Source organism: Emys orbicularis, chromosome 2 (assembly GCF_028017835.1).
Source record: "Emys orbicularis isolate rEmyOrb1 chromosome 2, rEmyOrb1.hap1, whole genome shotgun sequence".
In the NCBI taxonomy this organism is placed as follows: Eukaryota; Metazoa; Chordata; order Testudines; family Emydidae; genus Emys; species Emys orbicularis.
Genome location: NC_088684.1, coordinates 134,908,850 through 134,927,870, shown reverse-complemented (window position 1 = coordinate 134,927,870; position 19,021 = coordinate 134,908,850). Strand labels below are relative to the sequence as shown.

The 19,021-nt window shown below is 50.1% G+C and overlaps 1 protein-coding gene and 1 pseudogene across 1 annotated transcript in view; one reads left to right on the top strand and one right to left on the bottom strand.

The window, feature by feature from the left end:
* XPO7 (exportin 7) overlaps positions 1-3,950 on the bottom strand; it is an 85,497-nt gene extending 81,547 nt beyond the window's left edge. The window contains exon 1 of the mRNA XM_065400098.1: positions 3,900-3,950. Coding sequence (XP_065256170.1) covers positions 3,900-3,917 — 18 coding nt within the window. The 5' untranslated portion in view covers positions 3,918-3,950. The remainder of the gene's footprint in view (positions 1-3,899) is intronic.
* Positions 3,951-14,489: 10,539 nt separating this feature from the next.
* LOC135875022 (kazal-type serine protease inhibitor domain-containing protein 1-like) lies at positions 14,490-18,165 on the top strand (annotated as a pseudogene).
* The last annotated feature ends 856 nt before the right edge of the window (positions 18,166-19,021 follow it).

Genomic DNA, 19,021 nt, shown 5'->3' with positions numbered 1-19,021 from the left:
GAAGCAAGTTGTTACCCTTGCCCTACATCAACATTTTCCCTAAAGGCATATTCTAACTCATCAGATATCTCCTAATAAGTTTACCCATTTTAGGTTACAATATGACATCAAATCCCAGATCTAAGAAAGAAATACTGTACAGAAAATCTGTTTCCAAGGGGAAAAAAAAAAAAAAAAGACTCTTATCACTACTTTCCCCACAACGTTATTTCTAATGATCTCTCTTCATCTCCTGTTTCCATCGCATATATTGGAGTTGGAATGACATTCACAGACTGAAAAGAGCAGGTAGAAACATTAACTCAATCAATCAAAGGCAGGAAGGGAAGAGCATCTATACCAGTCCTCTAAGACCACATAGCTTTCCACAGCCACACACAACGATACAGAATTATCTGCTACTGTATTATTACAGTCCTTTTCATTCCTAGACGCTGCAAAGTAATTCTGAAGAGCTGTCCAGCAGAAAACTATCCCAACTGGCTTTGACTATGTGGATTGCACTCAGAAAAGAAGTGGAATTTTCTACATTCACCAAGTTCCATTTTTAAAAAGCTACAGAACAGGATGCTACAGTCCTTCAGCTGTGGTCTCAAAGAACTCAACTCTGCTTCCACTTTCATCAACTTGCATCACATTGTAAACTCCATAACTCATAATAGTTATAAATAAATCTACACTTTTGCACTTTGTTAACTATTAACATGCAAGCTCTAATGACAGTAACTCTGGGGAGTCAATATTTAATAGCTGGACTGGAAGTTTGACAAAATATGGCCACTCTGCTGCTAGTCTTATATACTATAGCATCCAGATAACAGTTATCTGAAACACCCTATTATCCCAAACAGAATCAAGTCTCAAGTTATATGTCACAAAGAAAATGCTCACTCATCCAAACTTATATTCGATGTCTCCCTGTATCAAGGGTGTTCCAGTTTTTTAAACAAGCATAGTTTATAACAGAGCCCCATACAGCCTACTCACAAAATATCCAAACAACTGGATCAGCATTAGAAATAGTGTGTTGGTTGGTTGGTTTTTAAAAAACACTGTAACAAACAGGAATTGAATCCACTCATCCAATCAGTGATTTTCCCCTAGCCATAAAAATCCAGAAATCCTGAAGCAGCTTTGAAGGAAGCTAGAAGAGCCTCTTCAGAGGTAGTGCTATACTTTTTTGCCCCAAACAAAATAAAAAGACAAAAATAAAATGAAAAATAAAATAAAATCATCCCATTACAGATAAGTAACTTGTCCATTAGCAATAGTTGTAAAGAGTTGCACTGATGCCTTCTGATAAGTCTCCTGTAGCTTAGTGACAGGTTAACAGTACTTGCAAATAAATCTCCATTGGAGTGGAACATCTTCAAGCTTCTTATGTTAAAGTTTAACTAGTGCACCTGAAGCTAGCAATATTAATTATGTTCTTATGGCCCTAAATTCCATTTGCTTGACCCAATATTTAAAGAAGAAAAAGCCTGTTTTAAAATGACGAGAACAGCAAGAGACACTGTGTCACCGGATTCTGTGGGTCTATCCGTAAAGTCACAGGTTAGGTTGCGAAGCTGATGTGTCGCTAATGACAAACCAAAGAATACAGCCGTTCTCCAGTGTCTTTATGGCACGTAAAGTGTTTAGTAACACAGCAATCCCCAACAGATTATCTAGGCTGCATTTGATAAGATTATTTCAACCCCACAAGACAACCTGAGAATTACACGGGCTATATTCTGAGTTAATAAACTACTCACCCTTGTGGTTCACAGAGGTACCAGATGCAGAATATATTTAACAGTTACATGAATAATAAGTAACTATCAAAACATTTTTTTTACTCTGATATCATGCATATAATCACAAATTAAATCATCACTATTATGGGAAAACATTATTTCCTCTATACTACCATTCTGCTGCAATATTTCTAATTCCAGGACGAGTCCTTTACAATGTTCTTCATGAAAGTGTGGCTGTGTAAATTGTTAACAGGGGCACTATCAGCTTAGATTTGGCTCAAAGTTTAAATTTTGTAAGATCTCTAAATGTATCTCCACAAGCTTTTATTTTGAATCCAGCTGAAACAGTTGTTTTTAAATAAACAGTTCCTGTTCAGTGTTTCAAATGTAAACACTGCAAAAGTAAGACCCTGAAAAAGAAACTGACTTACATAAAAGTGAAATTGACTACATTGATTTTAGATGCCCAAGCAAAGAGAAATAAAAAAACTGAAGCACACACATATCATGTGAAATGGACTTTTGAAGCTTTCATTTTTAATACCTTATGGTGTTATTAGTGATAGACAATAGCTTGTTTACATATGATTTTTAATTTGACAATGTCTCTTAATAAAATGTTTAACAATAGTCACTTTAAAGCTTGCTTTGAAAGGCTTCAGAAAAAGATCACCAATACCATCTAGTTAAAAAAACCTTGATCTGTTAGTTAACACTACCACTACCAACCACTGCTATGCTCTTCAATAAAGTATCACTGAAGTTCAAGATGGAAAGTTAACTATCAGGTCAGCTCCTCCAACCCCTGGCCATTGTTCTCCACTGCTGACACAGAGACTCATCCAATCTGTACAACATACAAATAAAGGTACTTCCACTGCTTCCCTTGCGAGACTATGCCACCCTATGGCATATATCAAAGGCAGAAAGTTTCTTTCTGATATTCAAGCTACATTTTCCCTTTCTTAATTTCACCCCATGGTTGCTGGCAATAGGGCCCAGAATCCGACTGTAGCAGGTATTTATCACCTCATTCTCAACTTCATATCAGCAGACATTTTATTTACCTGGTTTTGGGAGACAAATAATCCAGGCCATGGTGTCAGACCCAAAGCTAAGACTTCTGCCATGTCAATTTTGAAGCTCCCTCAGTTCTTCTCACTTTGGGGTTGGCAGCCCCTTACTACTTTTAACAGGAAAGGGGGTGAACACCAGAAGGGTTTAGCAGAATACAGGCAAAAGTTTCCAGTCATCTCTGCCTATAAAATAACCCAGGAAGACCTTCAAAGCCCTCTGACACTAAGAGTGACCAGCTACTCTAGGTAATGCTGACTCTACAGTGCTTTCAGGCATTATTTCCTGGAGCAAAGTGCTCAGTTGCAGTAGCTGATGGCAGATTGAGGGCTCCAATCCTGGGCAACTGTGCCCCGAATTCCCCTTCTCGCCACCAGCTTTGTGGTGATAGGCTCCCTCTGATGCTGCTGCTCACCCTGGCCTGTTACCCACCACTCTTGGGCTACTGCTAATTGCTGGTACCTGGGAAACTAAAGTGAGCGGAGACTATATGCAGGTAACATAATGCAGCCCATGCCCCCCCCCAGTTGCTGCCTTGGGTGCAGTCTGTGCTCAAGCACCCCTTGCTCCTGGAGGGCCCAGCACCCAGCTGCCCCTTGGTCTGCAAGGCCTCTCCCCTGGCTCCCACCAGTCTGCACAGGGCACGTGTGTGTCGGAGGTATCAATGCTCAAGCACCACTCAGTCTGGGGGGTCCATGCGCCCCTTGACTTCCAGATGCCCCAGCACTGGGGGGGGGGGTAAGCCCCCCTCCCTTTATCAGAGGGGAGCTGCCCCAGCAGGAGGCGGCCCGGGCCTAGGGGGAGGTGCTCAGTCTCCTGGGCAGTCCGTAACACCCCCCGCCCCCCGAGCGCTGGCACCGCCGCCTCATGCTGGGGGCGCCGCGCCTCGGGGGGGGGCAGCTCGCAGCGGGGCCCGGCACCCCCAGATCCGAGCCACACCCCGGGAGGTGCACGCTGCCGTGCAGTCCCCCCAGGGGGAGCCGGGCCCCGCAGCCCCAGCAGGTCCCGCGGACCAGTCTCCCCCACGCCCGGCCCGGAGCCCCGCGGCCCGGCTGTCCCCTCCCCCCCCGCGCGCTCCCTCCTCACCTGCACATGATCCGCCATTTTGCTCCATTCATGCTCCTCTCTCCTCCCCCCGGCCGGGCCGCCGCGCCTGCGCGCTGCACCTTCCAGCTCCCGCACTTTGCGTAAAGGACCCCGCCGCGCTGGCGGCGGGGTTTAGAGAATGGCGCAGCCCGCTGCGGCGGCGTAAGCGACGCAGTAACGTCGGCGGCTAAGAGAGGAGCGGGGGGAGGGACGGGGACTAGGCTTTGTTTACATGGCTCTTAAAGGGGCCGCACACTGCAAAGGCAGCGCCGGAGCAACAGGCCGGGACCGGGCTGTGAGCCAAAGGTGCAGCCTGCCCTGCACCCTCCGCTTGCCCCGTGCCGGGGGCACTGTCCTAGCTCTGCATCTGACCGTGCACTGCACCCCCAGCTAGCCCTGTGCTGGGGGCAATGCCCTGCCACTGCACCTGGTGTTGTCCTGCCCCCTCCCCTGCCTGCCTCGTGCCAGGGTCACTGCCCTCCCACTGCATCTGGCCTTGTCCTGCCCTCCCTCCCACAGCGGTGTGCCAGGGTCACTGCTTTGCCACTGCATCTGGTCCTGCACTGCGCTGCTCACCTGCCTCATGCCAGGGGCACTGCCCTCCCACTGCATCTGGACCTGCCCTGCACCCTCCCCCCCTCCAGCCGTGTGCCAGGGTCACTGCTCTTCCACTGCATCTGGTCCTGCACTGCGCTGCCCACCTGCCTCGTGCCAGGGTCACTGCCCTCCCACTGCATCTGGCCTTGTCCTGCCCCCCCCCCCCAGCCGTGTGCCAGGGTCACTGCTCTGCCACTGCATCTGGTCCTGCACTGCACTGCCCACCTGCCCCGTGCCAGGGGCACTGCCCTCCTACTGCATCTGGCTTTGTCCTGCACTCTCCCCCACAGCCGTGTGCCAGGGTCACTGCTCTGCCACTGCATTTGACTGCACTGCACCCTCATCTGCATCTGACCATGCACTGCATCTCCAACTAGCCCCGTGCTGGGGTCACTGCCCTGCCACTGCATCTGGACCTGCCCTGCACCCTCCCCCTGCCCCGTGCCAGGGGCACTGCCCTGCTACTACATCTGGCTCTGTCCTGCACTCCCCACCGGGTGTGTGCCTGGGGCACTGCTGTACCACTGTAACTTACCATGCACTGCACTGCCTACCCCAGCCCAGAGCTGAGACACCCTCCTCACATACGCAGCTCTTGTAATGTACCTTAGTCCTCACCTATGTACTATCATATTCCCTTGGCTCTTCACTCAGCAACACTGAGGTATTTGCACCCTGATCTGTACCCTCCCCCCACCACACACACTATTCCAGCCCTTCCTACCCCAGTTTGTTTAATGCACTTTACCAAGCCCTACAGTACAACTCCTCTCCCCCTTGCTATCCAGCCCTACATTGCTCCTCTATCCTGACTTACAGGACCCAGCTGCTTTTTCTGTCCTGAGGCCATACACAGCTCTGATGAGACATCTTAATTGTGACTGGCAATTTCCAATCCAAACTGCATATTGGTTCATATGGAAACATCTCTATTATCATTGTTGTTTTGTTGGTTGCTGTTTATTTATAAAGTACTATACATCTACACCCCTTAGAACCGCTCCTCTACCTAAAATCAGATGTGACCAGCTGGCTGTTTTGTTTCTGAAGTCATTATAAATCCAAGAGACATTACCTCTGCCATGCTGGTTGTGAGCCTAGCCTGGCTGATACCATCTCTCTGTCTATTCATTTAAGCACATGGCATTACCAAGCATTTCAGGATCTTTATCAGCACCAGAGACGGCATGCATGGAAAGAAAGGGGATTTTTACTTTTTAATTTGCCCTATTCTCCTTCCCATTTCCCCCTTGCCCAACACACACACATTCGCTAGTTTCAACCAAATCATGACTCCACAGACAGGGATGATGCAAACTTTGGTGCCCCCTCATGGTTCCAGATTGAATATCGGCTATGATGCAAGATGTTTATATTATTTAGTCAACATTCTCACCTGGGGAAGGAATAGATGACAGCGGTGGATGGAAATACTTCCCTGATGGATTGTATTTTCTAACGGACAACCTATCCTAAATTCTCAATTACTGCAGGACAATCTTCACTCATTCATATATTTGCTTTCCACAACCAATTCCCTGTATAACTTTCCATGAGTGATGTACCCGAATGCTTGGCTGCTAATATCTAAATTGTATCGTTAAATGTATTAATCGTATTTGGTTATTGCTGATTGTGTACTATATATATTGTATTACTTTTAAACCAACCGTTGTACTTTTGAATAGAGGCACTGTCTCATGCAGTGACCAAGATGCAACAATAGGTAGAGAACTATATGGTTCCTGATAAATGAATTAACATCGGGAACTTCCGGGTGACCATGTTCAAGAGTGCAGAAGCTCATGGTGCCAGCACAGGACTCACTGGGAAAAGGAGCTCAGGGAAGATGTTAGGGAGTGGCTGCTTGCAGCCAAATTTTCACACACAGCCTCTAAGTTTAGGTGACTAATTTTGGGTGCCTAATCTGAGACATCTTGGGTCTGAGCTGTAGAGGGGCTGAGCCTTTACAACCCACAATCATTTGAGTCGGAGCTGTGGGTACTCATCAAAACTGGAGTCCAGGAGGTATCTCACATTGGGCATTCCAAATCAGAGGCCATTACTGAAAATGTTGGCTTTACCCTGTACTATGTATGGCCCTGTAGCCCCCAACTCTGAGCTGCATGCAGCTTTAGCTAAGTCTCAAATTTTTAAAGCAAAAGGCAAACAAAACAAATCCTAGCCTCATGTCCTAGGAACAGATTATTCAGCCATCTATCTATCTATCTATCTATCTATCCCATCAACACAGTATCCAGATGCCATATACACAACTCAGAGGTACAGCAAAGGATCAGACTTTCACCCCTTCCTTGTTTTATGCCACTTTCACAAGTGCATCTCCTCCCTTTTCTATTTCCCCCTCCCTCTAATGAGTTGAGAGGCCTTTTGTTGCTGGGTTGTGGCATGATTTTGCTATGTAGCCATGTGCTTTATTTGTCTGGCTGTTTTTTTAGGTTTGAAATGCTTTGTATTTGCTCTTCATTGCACGGCATTTATATACCCATCACGGCAGGCACCCTGCGAATAGACAGCAGTAGTTGCAACTCTATTTTAACTTCCTTCTTGGTATCTCTTTTCTGTCTCATGTCAGGTTTACAGGGCATGCGTGGGCAGAATAGGAGCTTGGAAGCAGTGAGCACAGGTATATGATGTATGTGGGCAAAGGTGAGATGAAGACTTTGATCATCAGAGTTTGTAGATCTGACATACGGGCTGTGGTACCCCCAACAATAAGCTCTGACCTTTTGCATTCTTGCCAGCCCCAGAAATCTTCCTAGCTCTGAACATAGCCCACCAACGATGAAAGATCTCAGCACTTTTAACTTCTGTACCACCCAGCCTGCCTGTGCCTACAATCCTTGCCTCAACTGACACAGAGAGTAGTTCCCTTCCACCAATTTATCTCCTTTCCCTACACTTTCTTCCTGGAAAATTCTCCAAAGAACAGAGCAGCCCCACATCCAGCTGTCTTTCCTTCTTGAAAGAGCTCTATGATCACTCAAACTGCCCAAATGACCTTGATCTGGGGCCAGCAGGAACTTGAAAAGGAATCTGGGAAAGTCAAAGCAAAGTGAAGGGCAAGTAAATTTCCCCTCTGATCTGAGCAGCTCAGCAGGAAGGAGTCTGGCCTCAATTATCAAGTCTCATTCCAAACAAAAGCAAGAATGGAGGCCAGGGGCTGAACACACAGTGCTGCCTCCGGGAAAGGAAGAACAGCTGCTTGCTAGACTCCGTCAGGCAAGCTGTCACAGTCACACCTGCTGTCTCTGAGGGTGCCACCTGCACAACTGATCAGCAGAGATAAATACAAGCGGAGGGAGGATTTTTCTCCCTTCCCCGCAGGGATTGTGCTGGGCTGTGTTTGGAGGTGGAAGGTCCAGGATCACTCTGTGGCTGCATACAGCAGTCGATCAACCTTGGGCTTAGCATCTGCGAAGACAAGATGGGCTATGGAGACTCCTGGGGCTGGGGGAGATCTCAGCAAAATAGGGACAACTGAGAAAGGAAGAATCAATGAGGAAGGGAGGTTGGAGAAAAGAAAGGAAACAGGTTGCCCTGATGCACAGGGAATAATACTTTGTGCCAGGAATAGCCCCTATGGAGCCAGTGACACTGCTTGTGGAGTAAGGTACTAATCAGTGTGGTAGTGAATCACAATCAGGCCATAAAGAGTGTGAGGGAGATGGAAGGGATCCAAAGGAAAGAGAGGAGGGTGAGAGGAGGAAAGATAAAGGGAGGAGACAGAAAGAGAAAACCCCACTGCTTCTTTAAAATACTCCAGTGTTTCACCAACCGCACTCTGGCTATGTCTACACTACAAAATTAGGTCGAATTTATAGAAGCCGGTTTTATAGAAATCGGTTGTATGCAGCCGATTGTGTGTGTCCCCACATAAAATGCTCTAAGTGCATGAAGTCGGCGGACCGCGTCCACAGTACCGAGGCTAGCGTCGACTTCCGGCGCATTGCACTATGGGTAGCTATCCCACAGTTCCCGCAGTCTCCGGCACCCATTGGAATTATGGGTTGAGATCGCAATGCCCGAATGATGCAAAACAGTGCCGCGGGGGGTTCTGGGTACATTGCGTCAGGCCCCTCCCCCTCCGTCACAGCAACGGCAGACAATAGATTCGCGCCTTTTTACCTGGGTTACCTGTGCAGACAACATACCACGGCAAGCATGGAGCCCGCTCAGCTCAGCTCACCGTCACCATATGTCATCCGGGTGCCGGCAGACGTGGGACTGCATTGCTACACAGCAGCAGCAGCTAACTGCCTTTTGGCGGTAGACGGTGCAGCATGACTGGTAGCCTTCATTGGCGATTGGGATGCTGGTAGCTGTGGGGCTGGCAGCCGTAGGGCTGCATTGCACCAGCCCCTTGCCTTTTGGCAGTAGATGGTTTATTACGACTGGTAACCGTCCTTGTCGGACAATGATGGCTATCAGTCGTAGTATACTATTTTCTGCCAAGTATTGTCTGCTAAGCACCCAGAAGAGGCCGAGGGTGATCTGGGTGCTGGCAGACATGTGGCTGGCACACGTGGGGCTACATTGCTACACAGCAGCAACCCCTTGCCTTTTGGCAGTAAATAGTATATTATGACTGGTATCCATCATCATCATACTGCCAAGCGCCCAGAAAATGCCGAGGGCTATCAGTCATGCTGCACTGTCGTCTTAAGATGTAAAAAATAGATTTGTTCTGTATTCATTTCCTTCCCCCCTCCCTCCGTCAAATCAACGGCCCGCTAAACCCAGGCTTAGGAGTTCAATCTCTGGGGGGGGGGCATTCTGTGTGACAGTTGTTTGTATTTCTCCCTGATGCACAGCCACCTTTCTTGATTTTAATTCCCTATACCTGTACGCCATGTCGTCACTCGCCCCTCCCTCCCTCCCTCCCCTGGTCCTTCAGATACTAGTTTCGTGCCTTTTTTCAGACCAGACGCCATAGCTAGCACTGGGATCATGGAGCCCGCTCAGATCACCGCGGCAATTATGAGCACTATGAACACCACGCGCATTGTCCTGGAGTATATGCAGAGCCAGGACATGCCAAAGCAAAACCAGGACCAGCCGAGGAGGAGGCGATTGCAGCGCGGCGACGAGAGTGATGAGGAAATGGACATGGACCTAGACCTCTCACAAGGCACAGGCCCCAGCAATGTGGAAATCATGGTGTTACTGGGGCAGGTTCATGCCGTGGAACGCCGATTCTGGGCCCGGGAAACAAGCACAGACTGGTGGGACCGCATCGTGTTGCAGGTCTGGGACGATGCCCAGTGGCTGCGAAACTTTCGCATGCGTAAGGGCACTTTCATGGAACTTTGTGACTTGCTTTCCCCTGCCCTGAAGCGCCAGAATACCAGGATGAGAGCAGCCCTCACAGTTGAGAAGCGAGTGGCGTTAGCCCTGTGGAAGCTTGCAACGCCAGACAGCTACCGGTCAGTCGGGAATCAATTTGGAGTGGGCAAATCTACTGTGGGGGCTGCTGTGATCCAAGTTGCCAGGGCAATGAGAGACCTGGTGATATCAAGGGTAGTGACTCTGGGAAACGTGCAGGACATAGTGGATGGCTTTGCTGCAATGGGATTCCCAAACTGTGGTGGGGCGATAGACGGAACCCATATCCCTATCTTGGCACCGGCGCACCAAGCCACCGAGTACATAAACCGCAAGGGGTACTTTTCAATGCTGCTGCAAGCCCTGGTGGATCACAAGGGACGTTTCACCGACATCAACGTGGGCTGGCCGGGAAGGGTACATGATGCTCGCGTCTTCAGGCACTCTGTTCTGTTTCGAAAGCTGGAGGAAGGGACTTTCTTCCCGGACCAGAAAATAACCGTTGGGGATGTTGAAATGCCTATCGTGATCCTTGGGGACCCAGCCTACCCCTTAATGCCATGGCTCATGAAGCCGTACACAGGCAGCCTGGACAGGAGTCAGGACCTGTTCAATTACAGGCTGAGCAAGTGCCGAATGGTGGTGGAATGTGCATTTGGGCGTTTAAAAGCGCGCTGGCGCAGCTTACTGACTCGCTCAGACCTTAGCGAAAAGAATATCCCCATTGTTATTGCTGCTTGCTGTGCGGTCCACAATATCTGTGAGAGTAAGGGGGAGACATTTATGGCGGGGTGGGAGGTAGAGGCAAATCGCCTGGCCGCTGATTACGCGCAGCCAGACACCAGGTCGGTTAGAGCAGCACAGCAGGGCGCGGTGCGCATCAGAGAAGCTTTGAAAACGAGTTTTGTGACTGGCCAGGCTACGGTGTGAAACTTCTGTTTGTTTCTCCTTGATGAAATCTCCGCCCCCCCCACACACCCGGTTAACTCTACTTCTCTGGAAACCAACCACCCCACCCTCCCCTACCCTCCCCCCTTCAAGCACCACTTGCAGAGGCAATAAAGTCATTGTTACTTCACATTCATGCATTCTTTATTAATTCATCACACAACTAGGGGGATAATTGCAAAGGTAGCCCGGGATGGGTGGGGGAGGAGGGAAGGAAAAGGACACACTGCAGTTTAAAACTTTAAAACTTATTGCTCGGGAAATCATCTAGGGTGGAGTGACTGGGTGGCCGGAGGCCCCCCCACCGTGTTCTTGGGCATCTGGGTGAGGAGGCAATGGGACTTGGGGAGGAGGGCTGTTGGTTACAGAGGGGCTGTAGCGGCGGTCTCTGTTCCTGCTGCCTTTCCTGCAGCTCAACCATACGCAGGAGCATATCAGTTTGATGCTCCAGCAGCCGGAGCATCGACTCTTGCCTTCTGTGTGCAAGCTGACGCCACTTCTCCTCTTCAGCCCGCGATTCAGCACGCAACTTCTCCTCTTCAGCCCGCGATTCAGCACGCCACCTCTCCTCTCGCTCATATTGGGCTTTTCTAAAATCAGTAATTGACTGCCTCCACGCATTCTGCTGTGCTCTGTCAGCGTGGGAGGCAGTCTGTAGTTCAGTAAACATTTCATCACGCGTCCTTCGCTTCCGCTTTCGAATATTCACTAGCCTCTGTGAAGGAGAAACATTTGCAGCTGGTGGAGGAGAAGGGAGAGGTGGTTAAAAAAGATACATTTTAGAGAACAATGGGTACACTCTTTCACGTTAGATTTTGCTGTTCACATCACACAGCACATGTGCTTTCGTTACAAGGTCGCATTTTTCCTCTTATATTGAGAGCCTGCAGGTTTGGTGTGAGAGATCACTCACGCAGTGCCAGGCCACAGATTTCAGGTTGCAGGCAGCCATGGTAAGACACAGTCTTTTGGCTTTTTTAACCTTGTTAACAAGTGGGGATGGTTTAAAACAGTACTGCTCTCATTAACCATACCAAGCACCTGTTGGGTTGGCCATTTAAAATGGGTTTGCAATGTAAAAGGAGGGGCTGCGGTTTCAGGGTTAACATGCAGCACAAACCCAACTAACTCCCCTCCCCCACACACCCAATTCTCTGGGATGGTCACTTCACCCCTCCCCCCCACCGCGTGGTTAACAGCGGGGAATATTTCTGTTCAGCAGAGCAGGAAGGGGCACCTCTGAATGTCCCCTTAATAAAATCGCCCCATTTCAACCAGGTGACCGTGAATGATATCACTCTCCTGAGGATAACAAAGAGCGATAAGGAATGGATGTTGTCTGCATGCCAGCAAACACCGGGACCATACGCTGCCATGCTTTGTTATGCAATAATTCCAGACTACGTGCTACTGGCCTGGCATGGTAAAGTGTCCTACCATGGCGGACGGGATAAGGCAGCCCTCCCCAGAAACCTTTTGCAAAGGTTTTGGGAGTACATGAAGGAGAGCTTTCTGGAGATGTCCCTGGAGGATTTCCGCTCCATCCCCATACACGTTAACAGACTTTTCCAGTAGCTGTACTGGCCGCGATTGCCAGGGCAAATTAATCATTAATCATTAAACATGCTTGCTTTTAAACCATGTGTAATATTTACAAAGGTACACTCACCAGAGGTCCCCTGTGTGCCCACAGGGTCTTGGGTGAGTTCGGGGGTTACTGGTTCCAGGTCCAGGGTGATAAACATATCCTGGCTGTTGGGGAAACCGGTTTCTCCGCTTCCTTGCTGCTGTGAGCTATCTATATTATCTCCATCCTCATCTTCCTCGTACCCCGAACCCGCTTCCCTGTGTGATTCTCCAGTGAGGGACTCATAGCACACGGTTGGGGTAGTGGTGGCTGCACCCCCTAGAATGGCATGCAGCTCCGCGTAGAAGCGGCATGTTTGCGGCTCAGCCCCGGACCTTCCGTTTGCTTCTCTGGCTTTGTGGTAGGCTTGCCTTAGCTCCTTAATTTTCACGCGGCACTGCTGTGCGTCCCTGTTATGGCCTCTGTCCTTCATGGCCTTGGAGACCTTTTCTAATATTTTGCCATTTCGTTTACTGCTTCGGAGTTCGGCCAGCACAGATTCATCTCCCCATATGGCGAGCAGATCCCGTACCTCCCGTTCGGTCCAGGCTAGAGCTCTTTTGCGATCCTGGGACTCCATCACGGTTACCTGTGCTGATGAGCTCTGCGTGGTCACCTGTGCTCTCCACGCTGAGCAAACAGGAAATGAAATTCAAACTTTCGCGGGGCTTTTCCTGTCTACCTGGCCAGTGCATCTGAGTTAAGAGTGCTGTCCAGAGCGGTCACAATGAAGCACTGTGGGATAGCTCCCGGAGGCCAATAACGTCGAATTCCGTCCACACTAACCCAATTCCGACCCCCTAAGGCCGATTTTATCGCTAATCCCCTCGTCGGAGGTGGTATAAAGAAACCGGTTTAAAGGGCCCTTTAAGTCGGAAGAAAGGGCTTCATCGTGTGAACGTGTCCAGGCTAAATTCGAATTAACGTGGCTAAAGTCGACCTAAACTCGTAGTGTAGACCAGGCCTCTGTCACTAATGCAAGAGCTAAGGCCTAGTCCTGATCTCCCTTACACCAGTGTAACTCCCTTAATCCCAATGGTACTGCTCCTGATTTATACCAGAATGAGACAGGTTGGAGACTTGTAGGGTTTGGGAGCTTACAGGAGAATGCGGCAATACTTTTAGGGTCTGGCTATACTTGGAGCTGGGGGTGTGATTCCCAGCTCAAGGAGACACACTTGTGTGAGCTCTCATCCGGCTAGAACACTAAAAACAGAGGGTAGCCATGGCAGCATGGGCGGCAGGATGGATTAGCTGCCCCGAGTACATCCCCAGCCCAGCCCCTAGGCACGTACTTAGGGCAGCTAGCCCGTCCCGGCACTCATGCCACGTTGGCTACACTCTCTTTTCAGTGTGCTAGCTCAATCAGAGCTAGCATGAGCATGTCTCCTTAGGCTGGGAATTGCGCCCCCAGCTCCAAGGGTAGGCGTACCCCTACAGAGAACCCTTAGGGGAAAGTCCCATAGAACTGGATAGATCACCTTTCTATAAGTGTTGTGAATCCCTCCGCTAGGACTGAATAGGGAATTCTGTCCCTGCTATAGAAGTCTATAGGATGGCTGAAAAACCTGGACAAAGTCTACAAGGAGCTTTATCTCTATTTAGCTCTTATTGCCATATATAGATAAAGAGGACGACAGGATAAGAGTGAGGGTGAAAGAGCAAAAAGATAAATGCAGAGTACTGGAGAGGAGGAGAGACTGAGGAGAAAGCAGGCCTTTCCACGTGCTTCCTCCTCACAAACCCACCCAGCTGACTACAAAGACAAGGCAAGATCCTTTTGCATTTATCTCCCTTTGCAATGCAACTCTTAATGGGAAGCATCTGTGGGACACAGATGGTCTCCGGAGGAGCCCAGCCAGGGCTGGATTGGATCCCTCCAAAGACATCCTCTTTCCTCTTGCTCTGTCCTGTCTGTTGATTGAAACCAGAGCCTGCCTGCCATGGGGGTGTGAGAAGAGGGCGGGGAGAGGAGGGCAGCTCATGCTGCTGGAGTTATTAGTGTTTGGCTCTGAGTGGAAACAAGAGGATCGGGATGTGGGGCTCCATCTGCACCCAGCTCACGCTTCCCAATGGGTCAGAGGAGACGTGGTGCCCTGTTCCTTGCAGGGAAGAAGAGGATCCCAGAGATAGTCTGCAGGATGTTGCTACTGATGGTGATGGGTCTGGCTTGGTCCTTCCATGGAGCCTCCTGCTTGCCGCATCCCACCGGACTCAAGTGGGCAGAAGAGGGTGCGGAAGGGCAGTGCCAGTGTGTGCCACAGCTCTGCCCTAGAGCCACAGCCTGCCCAGCAGGCTTGGTGCGTGACCACTGCAGCTGCTGCCTGGAATGCGGGAATGCCGAGGGGCAGCCCTGCGACCTGGATGGCAGTGGCACCTTCTATGGGAGGTGCGGAGAGAACCTGGAGTGCCAGCTGGACATCTAGGAGCTAGGCTATGGGGGGATCCCCAAGCCGCAATGTGTGTGCAGGTCCCAGGGGGCCATGTGTGGCTCCAATCACATCACCTACCAGAACATCTGCAAGTTCCAGGAGGCCGTGCATGAGAGAGAGAAGTGGAACCTCAGCATCACCAGTGATAGGCCCTGCCAAGCAGGTAATGGCCCACCTCCTTGTTTGCCCTCTGCTGCTTGGGGAGAGACTGGGAGGGGGAAGGTGTCCCAGGGATAGATGAGGGATCCAGCCACTTTTCCAGCATACCTGGGGTGAGGTGAAGAAGGACACGGGAGGTATCTAATCCTCCAAGCCATGGCCAGATTCAATTGGCCAGGCGTCTATCATTGGACAGCTTGGATGGCTGGGAGGGCCCTTCAGGGATGTCTTTAGCATTCTGGGCCTCTCAGCAAGGCTGTTATTGGGCAGGTGGAGCCTCTCAATCTCTCCTTCTGCCAGCAAACCCTTTCACCTCCTTCCTTGATCAATCCGCACAAGAGATCAGGGGACGTGAGTGTCCTAAAGGGCTTTCAGAGCTGTCCTGCAAATCTGATTTCCTTGTGCGCTGGGCTCCCCTGCAAGCTAGCTCCCCAACCCCCTCCCAGGCGTGCCTTAAAAGCCAGAGCCGGATTCCTTCAGGTGCTGATGTATAATGAAAGGAGGTTGGGCAGAGAGAATATTCAGATGCATGTGTACATGAAAATCGAACACATCCATTCACCATCCCATGTACAGGCAGCTGCACTCCAGTTATGATTTATGTATGTACCGTATATATGGTCCATATGTATTGTTTGTATATATATATATATTGTATGCAAGTACCATATGGATATATGTACACAGTGTCTTATGTGCCATGTTATTGTATATGTGCATGTACCATAGGTATATTGTATTAGTACTATATGTATGTACCATATGTGAATGTATGTACTGTGTATATCTGTATGTACCATAAGTAGATAACATACATATGTACTGTACATAAGTATATGGGGTCAGATCATCAGCTGAGATAAGTTATTGGAGAGGTGCTGATTTACCCCAGCTGGGGATATGGCACTTTAAAATGTGGTTATGTATACGCTACATGTGTATTTGCTCATATGTATTGTATGTATCATATGTGGGGGTTAGGGACAGAAGGCCCAATCCTGCAACCCTTACTCACACCAACAGTAGCCCTTACTCATGCAAGTTTTCCCACTGACTTCCCTGGGACTACTTCTGTGTGTAAGAGTTGCCTGTAGCACAGGGATCCTTTGGGATGAAAGGCTCTAGAGAAATGCAAGCTAATGGTAGTGATTATTATTAATGGCTAGAGATGGGCCAAAAGCCAAATCGCAGATCTGATCGCTCCCAGATTTCAGGGAAATTACAACCTGGATCCGAATCCGAACTCTGTGGCTCAGACCCATCAATGACACCTAAAATCAACAATGAATTCAGTGTATTTCTCACATTGTCTGTTTCCTCTGATACGGTGGGCTGGGATCAGGCAGAGGACGTGGTTCATTGCCGCACTCATTACAATATAAGGTGACTTGTGTTATCTCCTAGCCATGTAGACTGACCAGGCAGAGTGAGTGGCTAGATAGGATAGGAGTAGCTGCAGCTTAATAAGATGCTTTGATTGTTTAAATCTCTGCCATGCTTCCTGCAGCAGCCTGTATGATTCTGGTTAGGGGAGGTTCATTTCTGTCTGGTGATGGAGGCGGGTTAGGTTCTGACCTCCTGAGCTTCTACAATCCTCGGCCTTTTGTCTGGATTCTGTGCAGTTCCCCAGATCAAGCACCATCCCCAAGACCAGGTAAACGTGTCGGGCCATGATGTGATCTTCATGTGTGAGGTCTTTGCCTACCCCATGGCCCTTGTGGAATGGAGGAAGGATGAAGAAGAATTTGATCTACCTGGAGATGATCCTCACATCTCCATCCAGGTGAGTGACACAGTCACAGCCCCACCTAGGCAAAGGGTCCCCCAGCTCCGCTCCACTCAGGTGAGGGTCCTTGAGGCAGCTCCATGCAGGTGAATGACCCTGACTCAGTTCCGCTCAGGTGAATGATCCCAACTCAGCTCAGCCCTCGTGAATGACCCTGACATGCACCTCTGCCCAGGTGCATCACACACTTATCTCCATCTCGGTGAGTCTCCTCCACGCTCAGTGAGAGCTGGAGGCCCTCTGGGTGTGTGCATTTTCCTGAACGGCCCAGCTTGGCGATCGACTGTGGGACTCATTTGCCCTATCTCTCTTCCTGCTCTCAGTCCAGGGGTGGCCCTTTGAAATACGAGCTGTCCAGCTGGCTGCAGATTGAAGGGGTGAGGATGGCGGATGGAGGCACCTACTTCTGCATTGCACACAACAAGCTGGGCAATGCCACTGCCAAAGCTACTCTTCTTGTCGCCAGTGCAGGTACCCTGTGTCCCTGCCCACTTTGTGTGCATGCAAGGAAACAGTCTCACGCTCTCAGTATGAGGCCTCCTGAAGGGCCCAAACTCCATCCTTGACCCAAAGAATCAAAGGCAGGCCTGGCTGCAATGAAATGTTGGTTGTCATGGCTTCGTATGCCAGGGCAGGTTTAGGCTGCCCTCAGTTACACCCGGGCAGCTCAGCTGACTTCAACTGAGTTGCATCTGTGTAACCATCGGGCAGGAGATCTGATATATTCCCTGGAAAACACCATGTTACGCCGGCAGAGTTGCTGGAGAGGGGAGGGGTAGACACAGGGAGAAAGGAGGAGGGGGGAGGGAGATGAAGGCAATCGGGGATGAAGGGAAGGGGGACAGAAAGAGGGAGAAAGGGAGGTTGGGAGGGAGGGAAGGAGGCCTTTTGCAATGAAATCCTTGGCTCTGTCCCCATTTTTAGGGGAAACTGGAGGTGAAATGATAAGATCTGAGGCTGGGCCCCTGTCCCACTCATTCCAGAGGAAGAGAGGTGGAGGGGGAGAGAGATTCGGGATGTGCCAGCCCATGTGCAGACAGTCTGCAGAGCTCCCCTGTGAGCCAGAGGCAGGGGCTAGTCTCATGTCCGCTGCATGGCATTCAGTGGGGAAAGGCCTGGGTCAGAAACACCCTCCCAAGATGCTACGCTATGGGCAGAGGCAGAAACTGGAACAATTGCTACAGAGCCCACCTAGGCTTCTCTTATCCCTTTCACTGATCCTGCCTCTCCCTTTCCTTTATCCCTCTTTCCCGCCCTGTGTGTCCTGCTGCAGAAGCTGCTCCCCCTTCCCTGTTTAGCTCCCCAGTGAACCCAGGAGAAGAGGCTCCCACAGCCAGCGAGGAAGAGGAGGATTACTCTGATTATTACTAACGTGGTGCCATCCCTGCCCCCGGCTGACTGACCCTGCTACAGAAATCAGAATGGGCCGCGTCAGGACAGGGGAAGCAGATGAGCCTGGAGGGCAGGGGTTTTCCAGCTTCCTCTGGCTGGTGCTGAGATGTCCTGGATCCTGTGATGCCAACAGCCATGGGCCAGGTCTCTCATGAAGGACATTAGGATATGGGCAAGAAGCTCCGAAGCTGACTCTCCTGCCACTGGCTTGCCTGGGGAATGGGTAAACGGACTCCTGAGGGTTAGGAAGTGCCCCTACCTAGCATGCCCTAACCCCGTACCCTTCATTCAGGCAGTGGTGTTCAAAGAGATCAAAGGGGCCATTCGACTGAAGGAGCCAAATGGACATTGACTAGATGCACTTACTGCTACTGAACGCTGCAGTAACACAGCTGTCCTCTGGAGAACTCTGGAGAGCTACTGCGCAATGTGGTGAGGAGTGCAATTCCACTCTGTGTAGCGGGGTCAACACAGAGTGGCATCACTGGGCATCACTTCAGTCCCACTTAGTCCCTGCTGTGCAAAGGGCCAGCACGAGGGCTGTGCTTAAGAGAAGCACAGGCTTTCTCTCACCTTTTGTACACAGGTAAATGTCACTCAGGGCCTTCATTTTAATGCTCCACATTCTGCTGGGGAGCAGGGGAGTGCTGCTGAGGTTACAGTTGTAAAGATGCTCCAGTGCTCCAGGGATGGTAAGGGCTGGGTTGTAGGGGAACAAAAAATGATGTGCGTGCAGTGCTGGGGAGCACAGTTGGCAAGATTTCCCTCTAAGCTAGCCAGGGGGAGATGGGGGAGAAGATCAGAGCTGGATGCATTTCAGGGGAACCTTAGGCAG